Source organism: Anas platyrhynchos, chromosome 3 (genome assembly GCF_047663525.1).
Source record: "Anas platyrhynchos isolate ZD024472 breed Pekin duck chromosome 3, IASCAAS_PekinDuck_T2T, whole genome shotgun sequence".
NCBI lineage: Eukaryota > Metazoa > Chordata > Aves > Anseriformes > Anatidae > Anas > Anas platyrhynchos.
The window spans coordinates 51,856,724-51,877,893 of NC_092589.1; the positions used below are offsets into that span (position 1 = coordinate 51,856,724).

The following is a 21,170-nucleotide window of genomic DNA, read 5'->3' on the forward strand; positions in this document are numbered from 1 at the left end:
GTTTTTCCTCACCCATCTGAGTCTTGAACAGATCTTTCTGAGCAAAAGAGAATCCCTTTCCTTTATAAAATAAGACACCCAGATGCACACACTATTATTCCTGTTGTTTTTGATGTTACAGACGATAGCATTACCTGTAGTTAAGTCAACCTGGCACTCTTAGATAAAACGAGTACAGAATTATAAGGCATTGTTTCAGTTCGTATGACATTGGAAGACATTAAAAGTTCGTGCAGAAATTTTCCATGTCAGGACTTTGCCTCAGGCTTACTCTTTTTTTTTTTTTTTTAATTTAAACAAAAAAAAACTTTTTTCTTTCTCATGGTGGGGTTACAGCAAAACTCTGTTTGCTCAGCCTTGATCCATACCTCTGCTTACTTATTCTGTATTTAGAAGGGAGGAGTTTACATTTTGTTATAAGTATTGGTAAATTTTTGTCAACATGTGGAATATACATTCAGATTGGACAGAATTCTGGGCCTCAGAAGCTCTTAGCTCATACAGGATGATTTCTGAAGATATACTCCATATTGAAGAGAAAAAGGCTGAGCATGACTCTTGCTCATCACAATACTGGGACACTTGCTAAGATTCAGCAATGAAACCGAGTTAAAAAGTGTTTCTCTTGCGAGGTAAATACCACCACCTTTAGTCTGGTGGCTTGACATCCCCAGCTCTGCCAATGGCTCATGGAGGTACTGATCTCTTGTTCATTCTGGTTTTATTTTAAACTTCAGAAAATAACCATAAAACATGTTAACACTGCTAAGTCAAGAACAGAAATCAGGAAATGCCAGAATGAAAGTTCAGAGTAGCTCAGCTTCCCAACCTCAACATCCCATTAACATAAAGGATTTTATTTGCTATGTAATATTTTCTGATGATATTATATCTCCAGCACAGATTCCTTTATGTGGTGAGAGCTGTGGGAGAGAGCTCTGACAGTTAAGCACCATTTTAACTGATACTTATACTTGCACATCTGTACTAGTCATAAAGGACTCCTTTTCCATTTATTTTCTAAAGGCAGAGAGGTTTTGTGGGTTTGACTTTTCCATAAGAAATGAATTACATTATTTAATAGAGCTGATGAAAGGAGTGTAGATGAAAAACAAAGAGCAGAGGGTTAGAAAAAGTGAAAATAAGGTAATGTTAAGGAAAAAAAGAAAAGAAGCAGAAATATATGAGAAGGTATGGTATCCATGGTGCAGTTCCATTATGACTTTGGATTTATGATTTTTCTGCCTGTAAGATATTTAAATACTCTATTTTCTTTATAAAATCACCTCAGAAAAATGTAGCGGGTTTTTATTCTTGTTTTGATGCAGATTAAAATAAATTAATCTGAAGAGGTTAAAAAGCTGCCATTCTGACTTTAAATAATCCCATCCATGCTGAAATGAAGCGATGGTGTTGGGTTCTGCCTTTGATTTGCTGGGCTTGTCAGCAGTCCTTCCAACATGGATAAGAAGATATTTTCTAAATCTCATTTCCCTTTGTAGCATCATAAGCAAATGTTTGGGTCACCCAAAATTGATGGCTATGTTTTTGAGCATATTTCATCTAAACCTTTTCATGCTGCAGTTCAGCCATTTGTAAAATGGTTTTAATAATCGATGGCACATAGGCATAAGCTAATATTTAGATTATATTAGAAGCCAGAAAAAAAAATGTGATTTCTTCAAGCAGATACTTTTCTAACACTCTGTTTCTTTTCTGTACACTGCAGGCTGTGAACCCATCCCTGTAAAGTACCTCCAGTGGAGCAATATAGAGTCTATTGTGGCTGTGGTCTTTTCCTGCCTGGGGATCCTGGTCACCATGTTTGTCACCCTTATCTTTGTGCTCTACAGGGACACCCCTGTTGTCAAATCCTCCAGCCGGGAGCTCTGCTACATAATCCTTGCTGGCATCTTTCTGGGTTACGTCTGCCCTTTCACCCTTATAGCTAAACCCACCACAACATCCTGCTACCTCCAGCGCCTTCTGGTGGGTCTCTCCTCTGCCATGTGTTATTCTGCCCTTGTGACCAAAACCAACCGCATTGCACGCATTCTGGCAGGCAGCAAAAAGAAGATCTGTACCCGCAAGCCACGTTTCATGAGTGCGTGGGCCCAAGTGGTCATTGCCTCCATTTTGATCAGTGTGCAGCTGACACTGGTGGTCACACTGATCATCCTGGAGCCCCCGATGCCCATCCTCTCCTACCCCAGTATTAAGGAAGTTTACCTTATCTGCAACACCAGCAACCTAGGAGTTGTGGCTCCTGTGGGCTACAATGGACTCCTCATCATGAGCTGCACATACTATGCCTTCAAGACTCGCAATGTGCCTGCCAATTTCAATGAGGCCAAGTACATTGCATTCACCATGTACACCACTTGTATCATCTGGCTGGCCTTTGTGCCTATCTATTTTGGGAGCAACTACAAGATTATCACCACTTGTTTCGCAGTGAGCCTGAGTGTGACAGTGGCCCTGGGGTGCATGTTCACTCCTAAGATGTACATCATCATAGCCAAGCCCGAAAGGAATGTCCGCAGTGCCTTCACCACCTCAGACGTGGTGCGTATGCATGTCGGGGACGGCAAGGCACCTTGCAAGTCCAACACTTTCCTCAACATATTCCGGAGAAAGAAACCAGGGGCTGGAAATCCAAAGTAAGTGATTGACTGCAGGTACAGATCTATCTGTATTTTATGTCCCTCTCTTTGCCATCCTCTCTTGGTTGACCATAGTTTGCTGAATAGTAAGGTATGTAAAGTTTTTTCATCTCACATGTAGCAGAAAAGGTAGAAATGATCCTTTAGATCTAAATCTTAGATGGATGTTGACATGTTGCTTCTCATTTTCTCTCCTGCTCTAAAGGCAGCCCTGTACACAACCCCTTCTACCTCTGGGGTGACTCAGGCGGGTTACGCTGCAGAGTAACCAAGTTCCAATTCCATCTTCTCCCATCTCTCTTCATGAGACAGGGGTCACAAACCCCTATGAGCAGATGCTCTGCATTACTCTCCAAACTGAAGTACAAACGTAGCCTTTTGGGAAAGGGGAGCAGAAATCTGTGTCTGAGTGGTTGTAAATCACATGTACTTGTCTGAGACCATTGGGATCTGTGTGAAAGTTGGGGTTTGAACATTAGTTTGTAAGGTAGTGTTTTGTTACAGTCCTCATGATTGTCATCCAAAAGCACCCTTCATACTATGCCTGTGCTCTATTTAATATTCAGAATTATGAACAAGTCTCTTAATCATCAGCAGTGTAAACTTGTCCATGTTCCCAAACCCAGTGTTGGTGTGAAAATTTGTAGAGGTCAACTGAAGGTGAACACGAGCTTGCATCCACATCTGTTGAGCCTGTTATTCTCCTTGTTAAAGAATAAAAACAACCATGCTGCAGCAGAGGGGGAGAGAGAACTTTAAACATCATCTCCCTCTGAGCAGCTGTCAGAATGTTTGCAATCTTTATTATCTTATTGCTTCTTAATCTTTAAAGAAGCACCATGGGGCTAGACATAAGCTTAGATTATTTTTGTCACAATTTGAAAAAACTTATCAAAATAACGAAGAACCAGAGAGTTTCCTGAGAGAATTAAAATTTGGTTAATTTCCATCTCTTTAGGATCTGTAGGTTTCTCTGAGTCACTTGAGTATTGGTTTTGATTACGTTTGCATAAGAACTGTTTTCATATGTCCTGGAGATGAAAAGGATAAGGATGAAGGTAATACCATACAGAACTGATGCTGTAATTAACTTCTCCTTTATGCTACTTCAGTACATTTTATTTTGTTACCAGAAAAGGGGTTGGAAAAAAAATGAACGGAGACATAAATAACCCAAATATGCAACTCAGTGTGCCACGGAGTCCTCACTGTTCTTTTACCTTCCTGAAAACAAACAAACAAACAAAAACAAAAACAAACAAACAATAATAATAATAATAATAATAATAATAATAATAATAAAACCACCCTCTGCTTAAAAATATCTAAATCTAGTAAATTTCAAATACAGTTCACAATATAAGAAAAGATTTCTTCTACTTGAAAAAACAGCTTCCCCTAAGCATCGTCACCTTCATAAAACAATGGAGCTTTCCTGAGCTTTTTATCAAATTCTTTGTTGCATAATTTTTATAAGCATTTCTTGGCCTCTGATGAGCCCCAGTGAATGGAACAGAGACAGAAAGCCAATACAGAGTTTTACGGTACTCTTCTCAACCTAGTTACTATGAATTTTGCTTTTTAGTCTCAGGTCAAGCAGCCAGCTGTTTTACAAAGCAAAATGTCAATCTCTGATCTAAACCTCTTGCACAGTTACTGCTATATTCCTCACCTAAACCAACACAGAGGTAGGGGCATGCTAGGCTTGCTTATGAGGAAGGACAGCATACCTCTCCATACATGGTCACGAAGAAGTACAAAAGGTCATTTTAGGGTTTTGGAGGATATTTTAGCTCCTAACTATTGCAAAGTTTCTAAAGACATTGTGCTGACAGGCACAGAACTGGGAGCCACTGAGGAAACCAAGAAGGAAAAGGTAGAATGTGTTAGAGCTTTGCAAGCACGTAGCTAACTAAAATGTGTGTTAAGGTCCTTCCTAAAACAGGGTTTGAAAGAACTGAAACATGCTTAATGCCAACAGGAATGGCCTGCAGACTGATTTTAAATGTTTTTATTTTCCTATTGAAATTTGGATTTATTTTTTAGTTTTCCTTCAATAAGTCAGATCCCTGAGTGTGGTGATGTTTCTTGATACTGTAATTGTCTGCCCATATAGCCACATGTCCTTCCCTGTAAATGGCTATCAGTTTCACATAAAGAATCTGTTTTCCAGCTGTTTTTCACAAACTTTCAGTTTTCTTGTCATCTCTTCCTTCTCTTGCCAGATTGTTTTTCTTTTACTGCTCCTCAATTTTCACCCTTCTCTTTCTGTCTGCATTGAACCTCTCCTCTGCTAATCTAGTGAATTCCGTTTCTTTCCTCTAAACAGAGAAGTGGCATCCATTTAAATTACATTAGTGTGCAGATATAGAGTTAAATTGAGTTAACTTTAATAGAGGAAGCTAGTTTATATTTACAAGGGCAAATCAAACTTATGCAAACCTTGTTAAAAGACCAATCTTTAATGTTGTGTTTTTAGTTTAACTACTAGCTTTAGAAGTAGAGCCAGCCAACCTGCTCTTCCTTTCTCCTTTGTAAAGTAGAGCAGAAGAATTAACTAGGGAAATCCATTAACATAGGATCTGTTAGTCAATAGAAAACTTTCAGCTATATCTGGTGCTGTTACAGAGGTCAACTTGGAAAATGGCTGTCCCAGCTGAACTACCAACACCATTTCAATGAAAATAAATTGTTCGGTAACATTGGTCTTTACATAAACAACAAAGTGTGCTGCTTTTATTATCTGTGGCACTCTGAAGATGCTGTGTGCAATCATGAAGGTGTGAACTCTCTCTTACTTGGCTGAGTTGAACTGTGAGCGATTACAGACAACACTGTTTTAAATAGAGCTTGCTGGGAACTTTCCAGTAGGGTATGTTTCCCATCAGAAAATTCTAGCCTCTCAAAATGTTTCATAGAATTGGATTTTGATGGGAAAGATCCTCTCTGGGCCAGAATGACTTTTTTTCCCCATGTAGGGATGAAGGAATTGGTAAGGTGTGAGGGATCTTTACCCCAACAGACACTAGTTAAGGTATTCACTTAGGGTAAGAACATCTCCTTCACATTCCAGATGAATGTCCTATAGCTGGACAACACATTGCTCCAGGGCAAGTCTCCCCCTTTCTCTCTGTTTTTGACCAGCAATGTGTCCTGGAAAAGAGGAAAAAAATCCCAATGCAAACCCTAGAGAAATACTCTGTATTATTCTGTGAGACAACTCAAATCTGGGGCTGAGAGATCCCTTGTGAATGTCTTCAGTACTAAGATATTGTCAGTCTCTTCCTCTTGTCAAATGAATATTTAAATATTTATAAAAAATGGAACAGCTCCATCAGGAGAGATCGAGAGAGTGATCTCTGCTGCATTTATTGAGGCTGGGGGCAGGGCAGTTATTGTTAGAGTGTGCAGCTTGGTGGCATTATAAGATCTTGGCTGTTACAGGATGATGACATAGCAGCATTTTTAGGAGAGCCTTTTTCATCTCTTTTTTTCCAGCTGTGAGATTGGAACTTTCTAATATGGGTCTTGCTGTGATCATTAGCCTAGTACTTGACCATGAATCGTACTTTGGTCTATGAGGCTCAATCAGCCTGAAGAGTAGCACTCTAAGAAAATGCCTGCAAGATATCAAGGGCAGATATAAGGGAGGAAGGGCTGAGGTGGGATGCAGCCCTGCCTGGTGTGTCTCTCACTCTGTAGTGAGCTCCCTCCACCCTCATCATAACTGCTTCTAGCCTACAACATGTCTCCCCAAGGAAGCAGTGCTCCTTTCTGGGCTACATGCAGAAAAAAATAGCCAGTGATTTTGAAGATACTGATCTTCTCCAGCCTTTTCCAGCCACTGCTTCAAATGGACGCTGGTCAGGTACAGGAGGCTGGAGTAGGGTTTCTTGCATGGCTTTTCTGTAGTCCACACATGCATGTCAGGTAGAGCTTGAGACACTCAGCAAGACCTGAGACTTCTTGTGGGTTGCACAAGAGAAGGATCAGTGGAGGAGGATTGCTGAGGAGGACATAGGAGTTAAGTTCTTTGTGCACCTTTGAGTAATTAGCTGCCATTTTGGTGGTAATGCTGAGCTACTGCCTCAGTCCTCACACATAAATTATTTTAAATTTTTGGTAAAGAGCCCAGGTCTGGACACCATTTTAGTGCATTTTGAATCAGAATAAGCAAGGATTTAGCTGTCAGCATAAGTCGTGTGGCAAAATTTGAGGTGATGGGAAGGCCAACTAGCAAGACTCACTTTGTGGCCAGGACTCCACATTAGTGCTTGAGCCACCTGTATACCCTTGTATACCCTTTTAATACACTTGCATTCAGTTATTTTTCCTCCAGCTGCCTGCACTGAGAAATGAATGGTTGTTTTTTAATATTTCTAAGCCCATACTTTTTATTTATGCTTTTGACTTGTTTTGGCTGTCCATGCCTCTAGTCTGCTCACCCAGGCATCTCTAAACAGTGTCCAGGCAGTTACTTGGGCCAAAAGTCTTTCAAAGTGGCTGTATTTTATTCCAATAAAAGGGAGTCAGGCAACCCAGCATCTCCTAGTACATTCTCTCTGGTTTGCTATACATGAGCCTGTTCCTGTTCTTCACCCTTTTTTTGTGTGTACTGGGAAATTTAGCTGGGAAATATGTTTCTCAGCTACCTCTAGTAACTCGTGTACTCCCTTACCAGGACTTAGAAACCATCTGCTTTTTTGTCTTGCTAGTTATAAAATTCTCTCCAGGTATTCTTAAATTACCCCTTCTCTTTAAACTGACTTGCTGAGTTGCCATTTCATCTTGAGCAAGCTGTGCTGACATGCCACGTTTTTCTGGGACGCATTTCACTTGGCGACTCACAGTCCAAAAAGGCTTTGGGGCTCTTCAGCTCCTTCCGTTTCATAGCCTCCCACAGAAAAGCAGTGAGGGGAATCTTAGCATAAGTATGGCCAGAAGGTAGGACATTTTGTTTCACTGTTTTTATGGTGGTGGGAGGAGGCAACTGCACTGTGCAGCATGGCAGGAGTTGGAGCTTCCAGAAACAGAGAGTAAATGTTCAGCATGTTCAGTTGCAGTCATACAAATGCAGATCTTTCACAGCCTCTCACTTGATCCAACCGGAGCACCTCATCACAGGAGGAGATGTGTGGGAGTATGCCCTTTTCTCATTCTCAGGTTACTACTCCATGCAGCCAATACGCTATCTTTAAGTAGGGTATTACGGAAGCAAAGGGGCAGCAGAGAGAAGTGTGAACAGAAGATGAAAAAACTTTTAATGTAAGGAAAACAATGGCTGTTGTTCTGACCTCTGCAGGCTAAAATGTGTGAAATCAAATAAAAAACAATCTCAACTTGGCACAGCTGTACAGAGAGAATTTCACTCTGTCTGGTTGAAATGCATCAAAAGATCCGAAATAAGGATTTAGTGGAAAGTGCAAGGAGGACTAATAATAAGCATTGTACCTTCTCCTACAAAAAAAAATAAATATATATATAAAAAAAAAAAAAATAAAAAAAAATAAAAAAATATATATATATATATATATATAAACTTCTGTACTCTAGGACGTGAGCCCAATCTGAGATGTCTGCAATACAGAGTTTTTTCTTTGGTCCTAAACTGCAACTCCTAGCCTGTAAGAGTTATCTTTAAATATTTGTTGTACAGATAACTTATGTTGTAATTTTACCTTCTTATCATACAGCTGGTCTGTACAGAGACAATCACTGAATCTAAAAGGAAGTGGTACGCCAGCTTGCTTTGCAGTTCAGAGAATTAAATTGATGCTGTGGGTAAACTTTCCATATACTGTGATAGTATTGCATGCACAATACAACAGCCTTTTTTTTTTTTTTTTCTTTTTTTTGACCATTACAGACCTTGGAATACACTGCATTCCAAGGCATTTACAAGAAAGTCTTTAAATGTGCTGTGTCTGCACAGCCATCCTGCTAAGGTTTACCCAGAGGAGTAAGGCAGATTATAGAAGAGAGTTTTGAAACAGCAGAGGCTGTAAGCTCCTGCAACTGGGAAATAATACAGAGATAAAAACAAACAAACAAAAACCACTATGTAGTCCAGGCCCAGTTTTTGGTGCAGGGCTGCTCCATGGCAGCATGCATGTGGCTGTGTGGCCCCTGTCTCCCTGTCAGGACACAGAGCACCATGTCCACAGGGCTCTCAGTGTGCTGCCTCGTCCCATCCAGGCAATATCACAGAGCAGTCACCTTCCTTCACAGCAGTGATGAAGATGTGGCAGCTCTTGTCTGGTTCCCTGGTGCCACAGTTGTCCCAGGGAAGGAAGGCAGCACCCATTGCAGGCCAACTTGCACCCATTGCTGCACTCACTGCAGCCCTCCCCAACGATCATCTAGATTCTTATGCAGTTGAGTCCTTCTCCCTTTTCTGAGGTCACAGAGCCTTTTGGGGAAAGCATCTTTCAGGCTCACAGGGATAATTGAAGGTTTTTAATGCCAAACCTCTCTCTCAGCAGTTGGTATGTTTCCTGGCTTTGCTGGGCTATTTACTAGGATTAAACCATTAATGATTTTGTGGACACACAGCACTGTGACAGGTAACAGCCCTTACCCTGTTCTCTCTTGTATGTGATGTGAATTTCAAATAAGAAAATTCAACAAACTCAGTCAAGCTGTTCAGTCCTTGTCAGTGTATTGATTTAAGTGAATATTTAAAACTCCCAGAAGACAGTTACTTATTTCCAAGGGACTCTTACAATTGATGTGAAAGAATTGGAAAGAAACACAGAATAAGGGAATTTGAAACTTAATAATCCAACAGCAATCTCTTCTAGCCTTGCTAAAACATTGTTTATTAAATTTGAGCTATATAGTTATATCTAACATTGTGCTAGGTAGCTTGAATTTGCATTTGCTTTAATAGACATGATGTAATTCTATCCCAAGCATCTGAAAAAACCGTAAAATTGGTGATAAATAAGTCAGAGATGTGTCTTCCACACTTACATTTTTTTTCCTAGTGATTTAAATAAATACTAAAAATCATATTTATTTAAAAATCAGACATGGCAAATGTGTATACCAAATTATATACCAAGCTATGTACCTGCTTATATATATGTAATATAGCCAGTATGAAGATAGAGAATTTAGCTTTTCCTTCTAATGACAAATAAGGGGGAGGCTGAGTAAGTCACTGTAAGTATTCCTTGCAAGTTATCCCAGCTAAAGAACATCCCAACACATGCACAATTACAAGTCACTCCTAAGACAACCTGAGGAGAGGGGACAGGATCAGATATCCAACACCATTGGGACAGTTGTGCTTACATGCAGTGCAGCACAAGGGTTCTGGTGATCTAGGCTTATTCCTCTGGGTTTACTCCTGTGATCAAGCAAACGCTAGCCAAGACTATATTTTAGAGAAATAGAAAAATTATGAGGTTCTGCAGTGGCCTCCCAGTAAGGGCAGTGAGGATAGCCTCCCCACTCTGCCCAGCCACAGACAAAACCCAAGATATATTATTCAGTGTACTGAGCACAGAACCTGTACCCTGGGCTCCCATCCAGCATTCCGCTTCTTCATCACCAGTCAGAACTACATTTGGTCAGTTCCCTCAGGTGAAAGGACTGTTGTGTAAGATTTTCTGTGATTTCCTCCTTTTCTCAGAAGTACTTGTCCCAGGCAGCTTTGCCACTTTCTTTTCATGGATATTCACTACTCTGTTCTCCCAGGGGCTTTTGACAGGAGATAGACCTAAGGAATGGTCTCTGAATACAGCCTGGTTCTTATCAAAGGAGTTGTGGAGAATTTCACTTTACAGCTTGTCTCATTTTGCTGCACTCAAAATGCTGAATCATAAAATGTTGTTTTACTTATGGGCACTGCTGTAGCACCAGACAGCCTTGTATAATGAATTTTACTATCCAAACACAATGATGCATAGATGCACAATTATATCAGAGGGGAGCTTTGCAGCTATGTACCACTTTCTCTGCTTCCTGTTGTAAGAGGAGCAAACACACTACTGCAGAAAGCCTGAGGGAGGATAGTATCTTTTTTGGAATAAAACACAGGAATAGGAACATCACTTGTAATTTAATTTCTTGCTTGACTGGATCACTTATTACATTTCCTTGTATTTTTGTATTTGTATGTATTATTTATTGCTTTTTTATTCTGAAATGCAGTCATAACAATCCAGTTTGGATGCTGTAAAAATGCACCAACTCAGTAGTGAGTGATACAAACAATTGCCTTCACTTGTAGGTATAAGCAAATGCTGTTCATCTGTTTAGCACCATAATCTCACATCGTTTTGGTTAGAATTCTCTCAGTGAGAATAATAAGGAAGGAATATTCTCCTGTTCAGAGCATCAGGTAAATAAATTGGTGTTGCAGGTTGCATCTTGGTAAGTACATAAAACCCTAGATATTTCCTTGTATTACATATATCAGACTCTAACTCCCATAAGCACATACTAAGGGGAAAAAAAAAAAAAAAAGAAAAAAAAAAAAGATATTTGGGGGGGTGACTAAAATATCATTTTAAAAAGCATAAGAGGTTTATCCATTTAATTCAGCATGTTAAAATGGAAACAGCATAAAGAACTAAAATGAAAAGTCTCCTAGAATCTAATTTTAAGATTTTAAGATTAAGTCAAGATTGCATTTTACCTCCTTCATATCCTCAAAGGTGTGATGTTTCAGCCCTGGGCTTTAGTTATTCACCTTTCCTCAGCAGAAGGAAATTGAGCTGTGACTTTTCGTGGACACATGATAATTCATTTACAAATACTTGCTAGAATAAACACATAGGATATTCTGTAAGTGTTTATTCTGTGGGGATCTCTGAGACACTTTGCAATTTCATACATCTTTGAGCTAATGTAGAGGTGAACAAAAATTCAGGTAGTGAAGGATAGAGTTGCTATCTCTAATACTCTCTGGATGAAGATAAAGCTATAAAGCATAGGCACTATACATAACTGTCTAGAGTAAATACAATTTTTGTTGTTGTTGTTATTTTGTTTTTTGTTTTTTTCCCCTGAAGTTAAGATGTAGTCTGAAAAATATTCTTGATTCATTCCAACAATTTCAGCCTAGAAGAGAGGGATCTGGGGGTCGTGGTAGACAGCAAGTTGAATATGAGCCAGCAGTGTGCCCTGGCAGCCAGGAGGGCCAACCGTGTCCTGGGGTGCATCAAGCACGGCATCGCTAGTAGGTCGAGGGAGGTGATTGTCCCGCTCTACTCTGCGCTGGTGCGGCCTCACCTCGAGTACTGTGTGCAGTTCTGGGCACCACAGTATAAAAAGGACATGAAACTGTTGGAGAGTGTCCAGAGGAGGGCTACGAAGATGGTGAAAGGCCTGGAGGGGAAGACGTACGAGGAACGGCTGAGGGCACTGGGCCTGTTCAGCCTGGAGAAGAGGAGGCTGAGGGGAGACCTCATCGCAGTCTACAACTTCCTCGTAAGGGGGTGTCGAGAGGCAGGAGACCTTTTCTCCATTAACACCAGCGACAGGACCCGCGGGAATGGGGTTAAGCTGAGGCAGGGGAAGTTTAGGCTGGACATCAGGAAGGGGTTCTTCACAGAGAGAGTGGTTGCACACTGGAACAGGCTCCCCAGGGAAGTGGTCACTGCACCGAGCCTGACTGAATTTAAGAAGAGATTGGACTGTGCACTTAGTCACATGGTCTGAACTTGGGTAGACCTGTGCGGTGTCAAGAGTTGGACTTGATGATCCTTAAGGGTCCCTTCCAACTCAGGATATTCTATGATTCTATGATAATTTAGTGCAAAGTTGCTAGTGTGAAATGCAGAACTGCTGCTAATTTATTTAATCCTTTTTAGTGCTTGTGGATACATGAGCATGAGAGCCCACAAAGAGGACCACATCTCATATGTCACCTGTTCCACCTCTTCCACTGATGTAAAAAGGCATCTCATATTCTGTCCACGAAACATATACCTGCCGGCAATGAGCATCCCTCTTAGTGCAGGACTCCCTCATATAGCTAAATGCTGCAAAGCAAACTACAGCATGTTTTTGCAACATCTGACAGAGCACCTGATTTTTATCAAGTCCTTGTAATGCATAGGTGAATCACAGTCCTGGAGAGAGAAGATGGTCCACCTCTGCTAAGGGACTGTAGAATTCCCTGGTCAAGCACGTATGGTTTACCACACTATTAGAAATGAAATCTGAGCAGGGTTTAATCCTGATAATAAAGAATTAGTCTCAGCACCATATCACTCTATATTTTATTAAAGAAATTTCTTTGAAGACCTTGGTGGAAGAAACCAGCACATACATTTTGTTGGCTGCAATAAAGAGGTCCACACTTTGATCTATCAGTTGATCAGTAATGTATTTGGGAGCAAATTTGTCGGGATGATGCCCACTGTTACCAAGACACAAAAACCTGTCTATGCTGACTTAGGTCATCAGTGTAAATTTAGGATGTTCTCCAAGGCTCTTCCACATCTCAGGGAAGGTTTTGAAAAAAAATCTCACCAGCAGTAGCACAGCCCCTGTCCCACATGGTACTCTCAGAGCTACAAGTATTTATGGCAAAGGGAGTATTACTAAACTTTGGAAACAAACGCCAAGTAGTCTCAGCTTACATATGTCCCAGCAGTACAAACCACTGCCAATTCCACCAGCTTTTGTGAGACCACAACCTCCAAACATTTGTGCCTTATCATTATCAGCTGAATTCCAGCTATTGCAGAGACAGGCCACGGCACATTATCTAGGTACCTGCAGAAGCTCATTTTTTTCTAAAATACTTCAAAACGCAGACACATTTATTTACAGATAACTGTACTACCTCCCCTGACATTTTATGCCATCCAAAAGTTTTACATTCTTCATTTTATTTTCATTGAACACAGAAGAAGATGCAGAGATTTGTGCTGGTTATGATGCGTGGCAAAGCAGAAGCTAACGCCGGGTGCACTATTCAGCCTAAAATCGGGATGCAGTCTTTGCTAAAGTGCCTGTCCTACTGCTATTTGTAATAGAGAAGTTTTTTTGGCTGTAGATTTTTTTTTTTTTGTGGTGATTTAAGAGTTTGTAAGCAGAATAGTGAGGAATTATAAAACTTCCTTCTTCACTTCCTGCTTGACTTTGATACTTTTTCTAGACAATAAGGTTTGTTTTCCACCCATCTGATACAGTTCTCTATCAGCACCAAGTGCACAGAGTACCATTTACATCCAGAGCAGAGATATGACCATGTTCTTCTGTGTTCTCCTGGTTTTTAGATTTGCATCCTGAGGACTCTGAATTGGCAAAATTAGTACTACCAGATATTTCCTTGGGGTTTCCAGACCCGAGTCTGGAAGCCTGCAGAACAGACATTATGACAGAGTTAATGTCCACACAGAAGGACATCCACTATCAAAACATGACTAATGATTGTGGCCAACAACATGGGTTATGTTCTCTCAGAGACCTAAAGGACTTTAAGAAACCACTTTAAGTAAGGCTGAAATTGAAAGCAAAGTATATTGCATCAATAGAACATCTGCCTCCACATTAGAGTTGTTAAGGAGTATTTAATTTTGAAATAACAAGTCAGCTAATTCTTCAAAGCATATATGTGCTCTGGCATTCAGCCTCCCACACCTGACAAGCACAGGTTAAAAGGCATTATCACTATAAACAGCGAACAATTGTGCAGGCTAGAAGTAATCACACAATTTGTCACTTAAAAGCCCACTTGAGAAAGAAAAGCTCCAGGATCCTTATTGCTGCATTACAAACAATTTACCATTTCTAGCTTACTGCTTCAGTTATCTCTTCTTAAGTCATTTCCCCTTCTCTGTTGTGTGGTTCTTTTGTGGCGTGCAGGATGTATTTTTCTGCCACCTTGCAAAATTAACTTTACAGAAGAAAAAAACGTGAGTCAAGTGAGTCATTGCCAGGAAGTTTGTCCTTGAGCCTGATCTCCTCAGGGTCAGATAAGCATTAATGTCAGCAACAGAGAGGCTGTCCCTGCTGCCCCTGGTTTGGGTAACATGGGTGAGAGTTGTCCCTTTCAGCAGCAAACCAGCAGGTTAGCTCAGCTCTGTTGCAGCACCACAGCTGGAGATGTCAACACTGATCTTACCCTCCAGCAAAACAAGTGCCCCAGCTCTGATTCTGGCAGCCTTTCACTGGCCAGTGGTTTGTTGGTATTCACAATTTCACTCCATTCAGTCCCAGGTATCCCCAGAGAATCACAGATTCGGTGTAAATGACCATCCAGGAGCCACCTTCCATCCAGAACACCATCCTCCTTTCAACCCAGAGCTGTCTGTAAAATATTAATCTTTCCATATCCTTGGGGTGTGTTAAAGGCAGGAATTTCTGCTCTTGTCACTTTCTTCAAGCTCAGGACAGTAGTCTTCCACTCTACTTCTGTAGAAAATACTCTTCCTTTTGTGTTCTCTTATGTCCATTTCTTTTCATGGCATAACCTAGGGCCCTTCAGATGGTTTGGTCCAGCTAGTTTGGGCTGATTTACAAGCCCTACATTCCCAGATCTAGGATGGCTTGGAAACTGGAACTTGCTCCACATTATCCCTTTTGTACATCCCAAAGCCCCCAAACCAGCCAAGGAAACCCAGCAGCAAAATACCTTCAAACCATCCACCACCACCACCAAAAACCAGACACATCCCAGAGTCTGAGTAACCTCCTATGAAGGGATTAGCTACCTTGAGCAGACTTGGGAGCAATGAGGGGCTATGCTTGAAAGTATACACAGCAGCACAGATGACTGCAGGAAGAGCCCTGTGAGCTCTTGGCTCGTGGGTACTGTCACCAGTTTTTGTGCCCCGGTGGCAGGCTAATGCCATGGGTGTGCAGGGACAGGCCAGCAGCTCCGCAAGGGTCCTTGAAACTCATGTGTGCACAGCGGGGGCTTGCCTCTGCACCCTGGGACCTTGTGGAGGGGAAGTGTTGACTCAGGCAGGTGCAATGTATGGCCCCAGGGATATCTGTAGTCAACAGGAAGTTTGGATTTTCTTTACTTTCTAATATTCTCTGAAACGTCCATTATACACATTGCTCAGTCTTCAGTTTTATATCTTACCTCAGAAATCTCTCCTGCTGCCATCCTGGACAGCTGAGAGATTTGCCTGCAGCTGCTTTGGACTATCATAGCCTATAAATCCACAAATGCTTTAAGCTGCCCTAAGCCAGAAATGACACACAAAGCCTTCCTTACCCCGTGCTGCCCCTTCACTTACACAGAGACAAGTGCCTGGATGCTGTTAACTGGAGCAGGGAACTCATCTTTCCCCCAGCCCCCCCTTCTTTTTTTTTTGGTTTAGTTGCAACCCACATTAGTTGTCCCCATCATACCCTGCCAGTTCATTGAGCAATCACACCCAGGGCTGTGCTGGCATGGAGGGCTGGATACTTCCCTGGGCACACAGCTGGCTCGTGCTGGCCTGGGGTGACACGAGGTGCAGCTTTAGCTCTGCTCTGAGTCTTTCTGAGCATCTCACTAGGACTGTGTTCAGCCCAGTGACCCCTCTGTCCTCTTCAGCAGATGCCCACCCTTCAACAGAGAAAATGCATTGCAAAAATCTCTCCTGCTCCTCTGTCCTCCATGGGTAGTAACTACCCGTGTGCCTCACCCTGCCTGGCAAGGGCAAATGATGATGTAGCCTCCCTCCTACTTACAGCTCTCTCTGCTCTGCAGCTGTTAATGATTTCTTTCTTTCCAAAAACTGCCACTGTCCAATTGATTAGCATAATTAAGTTAAAACTCAGAGCAATTATTTCTAACCTTCACTTGGTTAGAAGGCAGGGTTTGTGTTTTAAAAAGGAATCTGTACTGAAAACCAGTTTATCTTCCCAACTTTATCTATTGCTTTAAATATTGCAGAAATCTTCTATCAGATTCTGGTTCCTGCAAAAGGTATTGAAATTCAACTCCTCTTCTTACAGGAGAAGGACCTGGGCTTGCTTCTTTTATAATGGATAGCTTTTGATCCAGCTATGACAACTATACATAAAACCTGAACTTTAAAGGACACAAACATCAGAAGCTGATGCTTCTGCTTCAGAAGATGTTAGATTTAGATTGGCAAGAGAATTGGGGGTGGGTGTTCTGTTGAGCACTTTACTGATCTGATTCTACATGCAAAGTCTGCATACCTCCCCAGCCACCTCATAGGCTGCTAAAGAGTCAAGGAAGTAGACAGCAGGCTGGAAAGTTTGTGTTGTTGCAGAGCTGCCCCTTTGGGGTGAGGAGGGCAGTCAGTCTGAATGCTAGAGCAGGCAATAGTCCAGGCTGTGATGGTAGTCTGCACAGGGCAGGTGGCACAAGCCTTCTCCCTCCCTCCACTGAAGTTAAAGGTTACATATAAATTAATAAAAAAAAAATAAAAACTAGGAAATGATTCAGGGCAATCATGCCACTGTAAGTATCAGCGTGATGCCACCATCACTTCTCTTTAATTCTGTCCACTTACTATCTTCCTAATGTAATCAATGCTCAGTTGTTTCAAATTAGGTTGTGTTAAACCTGGAGCTGTGTTTTCTTGTATATTTTTGACTATGAATCAGATGTGAAAGTCCTTCTTACGGCTCAGACAACATCTAGTGTGGAAGATCTTTTACTGGCTTCAGATGATAGGTAACACAGCATCCCGCATTTATATTATCTTGGATACCAGACAGATTCATTCAGTCTGTGTCTGTGTGGAGAGTCTGGATGGACAGAGAGAGTAATTCCAGGGCAGAAGGTGAATGTTTCATAGTTATTCGGATAGAAAACACTATAGATAGCAATTTTACACTTTCCTACAATCCTGACACAGCTCTTTGCCTCATGGGATGATTCATTTACACTTAAGAGAAAACATAGTGGCAAGAGTGACTTTTCCCTCAGACCCTTTACTTTCCTCACTGCAGATTTCTACAGCCCTGCTCCCTAGCCTGAGTTCTGACCAACTGTCTAGAAGCATGTTTCTGCTTCAAAGAATGTAAAGTAATTAATCCTCTTCCTTCAGGACCCCTCTGCACTGTCACCCTGCTTTCCCTGGCAGACTCCCTGTTACTGCACCCAGGATTTCATCAGAAAGCGGTTCATATGCTTTTGCTATGGTATGGCAACTCCTCATTCAAACACACAGAAGATCCATCCTGCCTCTGGGCTCAGGAAACAAATAAGTGTCATTGACTCAATGGGAATTACCTTTATTGTTTAGAAGACAGCCCCCCAAAATGGCCCTTTAAACAGAATTTTTAAAGGTGGGCAGGCTATCTGAATTTTGGTAACCAGAGGAATGTGTGAAATGTCATCACTGCCTGCAAAGCCAGGAGGAAGAAGGGAGGAGATACATCCTAATTAGAAATAGGATGAAAAAAAAGTAAAGAGAGTATTGCCACACACAACTAGTAAGAGCAAGCAAGCCTATGAGGATACTTCAAACTGAATATTTCAAGAGCATTTATTATTACTTATGCAGCTGACAATGGTTAATTACGGCAAAATAGTTCACTGAAGTATAATTAGCACGTGCACTGAATTTCCCACAACACTATATATCTAAATTTCGCTCTAAATCCAAATCCAAATTCTACTGAAGTGTGAACCTTGGGATTATGATTTCTGTAGTGCATATCCTGTGTATCACCATGTGGGGATGCCCCTGACTTTGACCGACAGGCAAATCACTGCTTTGGTGGAGCATGGCAGCACTTCAAACAGCAGTCTCCCACCAAATGCAAACTTGACAAGGCATTTAGGAGGTTGCATGCTGCTACATATGTAACATATGTGTTTGATTTTGGCCGAGGAGCACATCTGCAATGACAGTAAGAAAATAATTCACTGTGTTTTGAATGGTAGGAAGCATTTTGGACTAAGGAAGCAGGATTCTTTCTTCCTTTCACATAGCAGGATTTCAAAACAAGACCTACAGAAGCCCAGAGCTTGGAGAGCAAAATGCTCTGGGCTCACTCTGGGGATGTATCTGCATAAAAAGAAGTACAGGGTGGGAAACAAGGAATGCAGCTAAAGAAGCCAGAAGTGGCAGCATATGGCACTAGCTGAAGAACAGTGACTGGTAAAGCATGTTGCCTCACAAAGACCCAGGTTCAGAGAAGTACTCTGAAACAGAAGTTTTCCACCTTTTCCAAGGTCCTTGAGCAAGGTTATCTGTGGCTGTGTGCCCTCTGTTGTGCATACAGCATGTGTGTATATGTGAAATATGTTCAGAATGGTATTTTTCTTTTGGATAATCAATCTCATCTTGCTACATGTTTTGTAAATTTATCTCCTGTGACTGAATAAACTACTAATTTCAACTTTTTACAAACCAACCACAGAAAGTAGGAAGCTCTTGTTCTGTCAATAGGTGAAGAAAAGCAAAGGTCTGTAGTTATGTTGGATGTTCTGTTTAATCAGAAATTTAATAATCTCTGTAACTTCAATAGGATGTAGGAGAGAGTACAGTAGATAAGTTCCTAATTAGTATCTCCTTTAAACTGTTAAATCTCAGAGATGTCATTACTCCTGGTAAAGAATTTAATTATTCTAGAAGCTTCAAAATGAGTAGGTTTACAAAATTGCTCAGCAGTATGTCTTATTTGTGTTTTATTCATAATAGTTCAGAAGTCATCTCAAGGCATCTACCTCTCCAAAATGGGTATGCATGTATTCTGTGTACATCACGCTGTGCTCCTGTGCTTTAGTATGTGGTGAAAAGAATGGCTTTTTTGGCTTATTGGCAGCTGTACTGAGTATGTAGTACGTGCACATACCATCCATGAATCTGTTGTTTTGAGGTAAACAGAAGTCTGGCAAGCATGCACAATGATTATTTGTTTGATGGGGAGAAATGCTGAGTTTTATTTGCATTTTATTTGCAATACAATGACAACTTTTTTTTTTTTTCTTTTTCAGAAATTCATTGACACATTTCATGTGCAAAAATACCTGACATTTTTGTTAAAGCACGCGTGTGTTAATATATTTTTATTGATACTGGGGAACATAAATGAGAGCTTGCATCCGCTTTATAGGGCAAGGGAGAGGAGAAAATATAGTGGAAATTGTCTTACATTAATGTCCAAAACTGAAATCTGCAATCCTTTTTGGAATTATCTTCAGAAATAGAGTGGCTGGGAGACTTCATTTCACGTCTACCTCAAAAAGGCCAATGTGTCAATAGGAAAAAAGAAACACATACGATGAAATCACATATAATGAAACCTAGTGACTAGGTTTAACTAGAGCTAAACAAAACCAAACCAAACCAAACAAACAAACAAAAAAATCCAAACAGTTAGAAAACCATATTGTGGGAATAAGAGACACAGAGAAAAATCAGGAGCTGTATATATTAAAAACTACACCAACAAAAAATTTGCTGATGCTTTTGTAGATAAGATGAGAAATGCAGATGCTCCTTTTTCATCATTTAACCCTGTGTTGAGAATACCAGGGGAGAATTCCCACTGACAGCTGAGTGCACAGCAGCCCTTGCCATCTGGGCATAAAGTGCATCAGGGCTCAGCAAACAAAATGGGGTCAACCACCATGAGAACCCATTTTACACAATACCATGCTGGAGCCAAGGAGAAACCTATATGGAGGTTGAGGTGACTGGCCCAAGGAAGAAGAAAAAATATGGGAAGGACCACAGTGAGCCTTAGACGTAGGTCAGGGACAGGCACCCTATTGAGTGGTAAAACCACCATGTGTGCACATGTGTATAACCACTCACTGGGTGTCTTTTTCTTTTCAATCTTCAGGAAGAGGCAGCCAGAGTTCTCGCCCACCAGCCAGTGTCCGTCGGCACATGTGCAGCTTTGAAAAATCCCACACTGCAGTGAATGTGTAAGAGAAGCTGCATGACAAAGAGTGGTTTTACCCCTTGCTTTCTCTTTCTCATTGGTTTATCATGTCTAATGATGGGACAAATGTGGTGCATGCCATTAAAGATGGGAAATTTGCTTATGTCCCCTGTTTCACACAATGCCTTAATCTGATTGTCCAGATGTGATGAAGAGGACACTCAACATTTTTTTTTACAGCTTTTACTTAAAAGAAAAAAAAAAAAAAAAAGAAAAAAAAAAAAAAGCCTTCACTTTTATTTGTAAATGCTTGCAACTTTGCAAATACATCCTTTTTTGTACTAATTGTATCTTCTTTTTTCCATTTAGCCAACTTTTTTTTTTTCTTTACAGTTTTGCATGGAGATGACATTATTCTGCGTGCTTTAAACAAAAATCCAGTGGCTGTTTCATAGCAAGATACCTTTGCTGTGCACAGCTCTCACTAACTGCTCTCGTTAGTGAACTGCTGCTCCAAAGCCAGCAGAGGGAACACAGAAAACGCTGGTTTGGTGGCATTCACTGAGTAGGGAAATGATGTGCAGTAAATAAAAACTGCAGAATCTGACACAGGAACAAAGAGCTGCCCTAGCATATCTCTAAAGAATAGCAGAGAAAATTTTACTGTTACAGTTCTTGAAAGACGTTCAGCTTCTGAATATTCTCCATTCAGTGAACAGGAACAAAGTTCAGCTG

At 41.0% G+C, this 21,170-nt stretch overlaps 1 protein-coding gene across 3 annotated transcripts in view; it reads left to right on the forward strand.

The window, feature by feature from the left end:
* The window catches only part of GRM1 (glutamate metabotropic receptor 1), a 184,646-nt gene that overhangs the window by 150,137 nt on the left and 13,339 nt on the right, over nucleotides 1-21,170 (forward strand). The window contains exons 8-10 of one of the 3 annotated variants that reach the window (XM_072035894.1): nucleotides 1,730-2,660; nucleotides 19,247-19,285; nucleotides 20,394-20,478. In XM_072035894.1, the coding sequence (XP_071891995.1) occupies nucleotides 1,730-2,660; nucleotides 19,247-19,285; nucleotides 20,394-20,454 (1,031 nt within the window). In that variant the 3' untranslated portion in view covers nucleotides 20,455-20,478. The remainder of the gene's footprint in view (nucleotides 1-1,729; nucleotides 2,661-19,246; nucleotides 19,286-20,393; nucleotides 20,479-21,170) is intronic. The other 2 variants (XM_072035895.1, XM_072035893.1) reach the window with 2 other exon arrangements.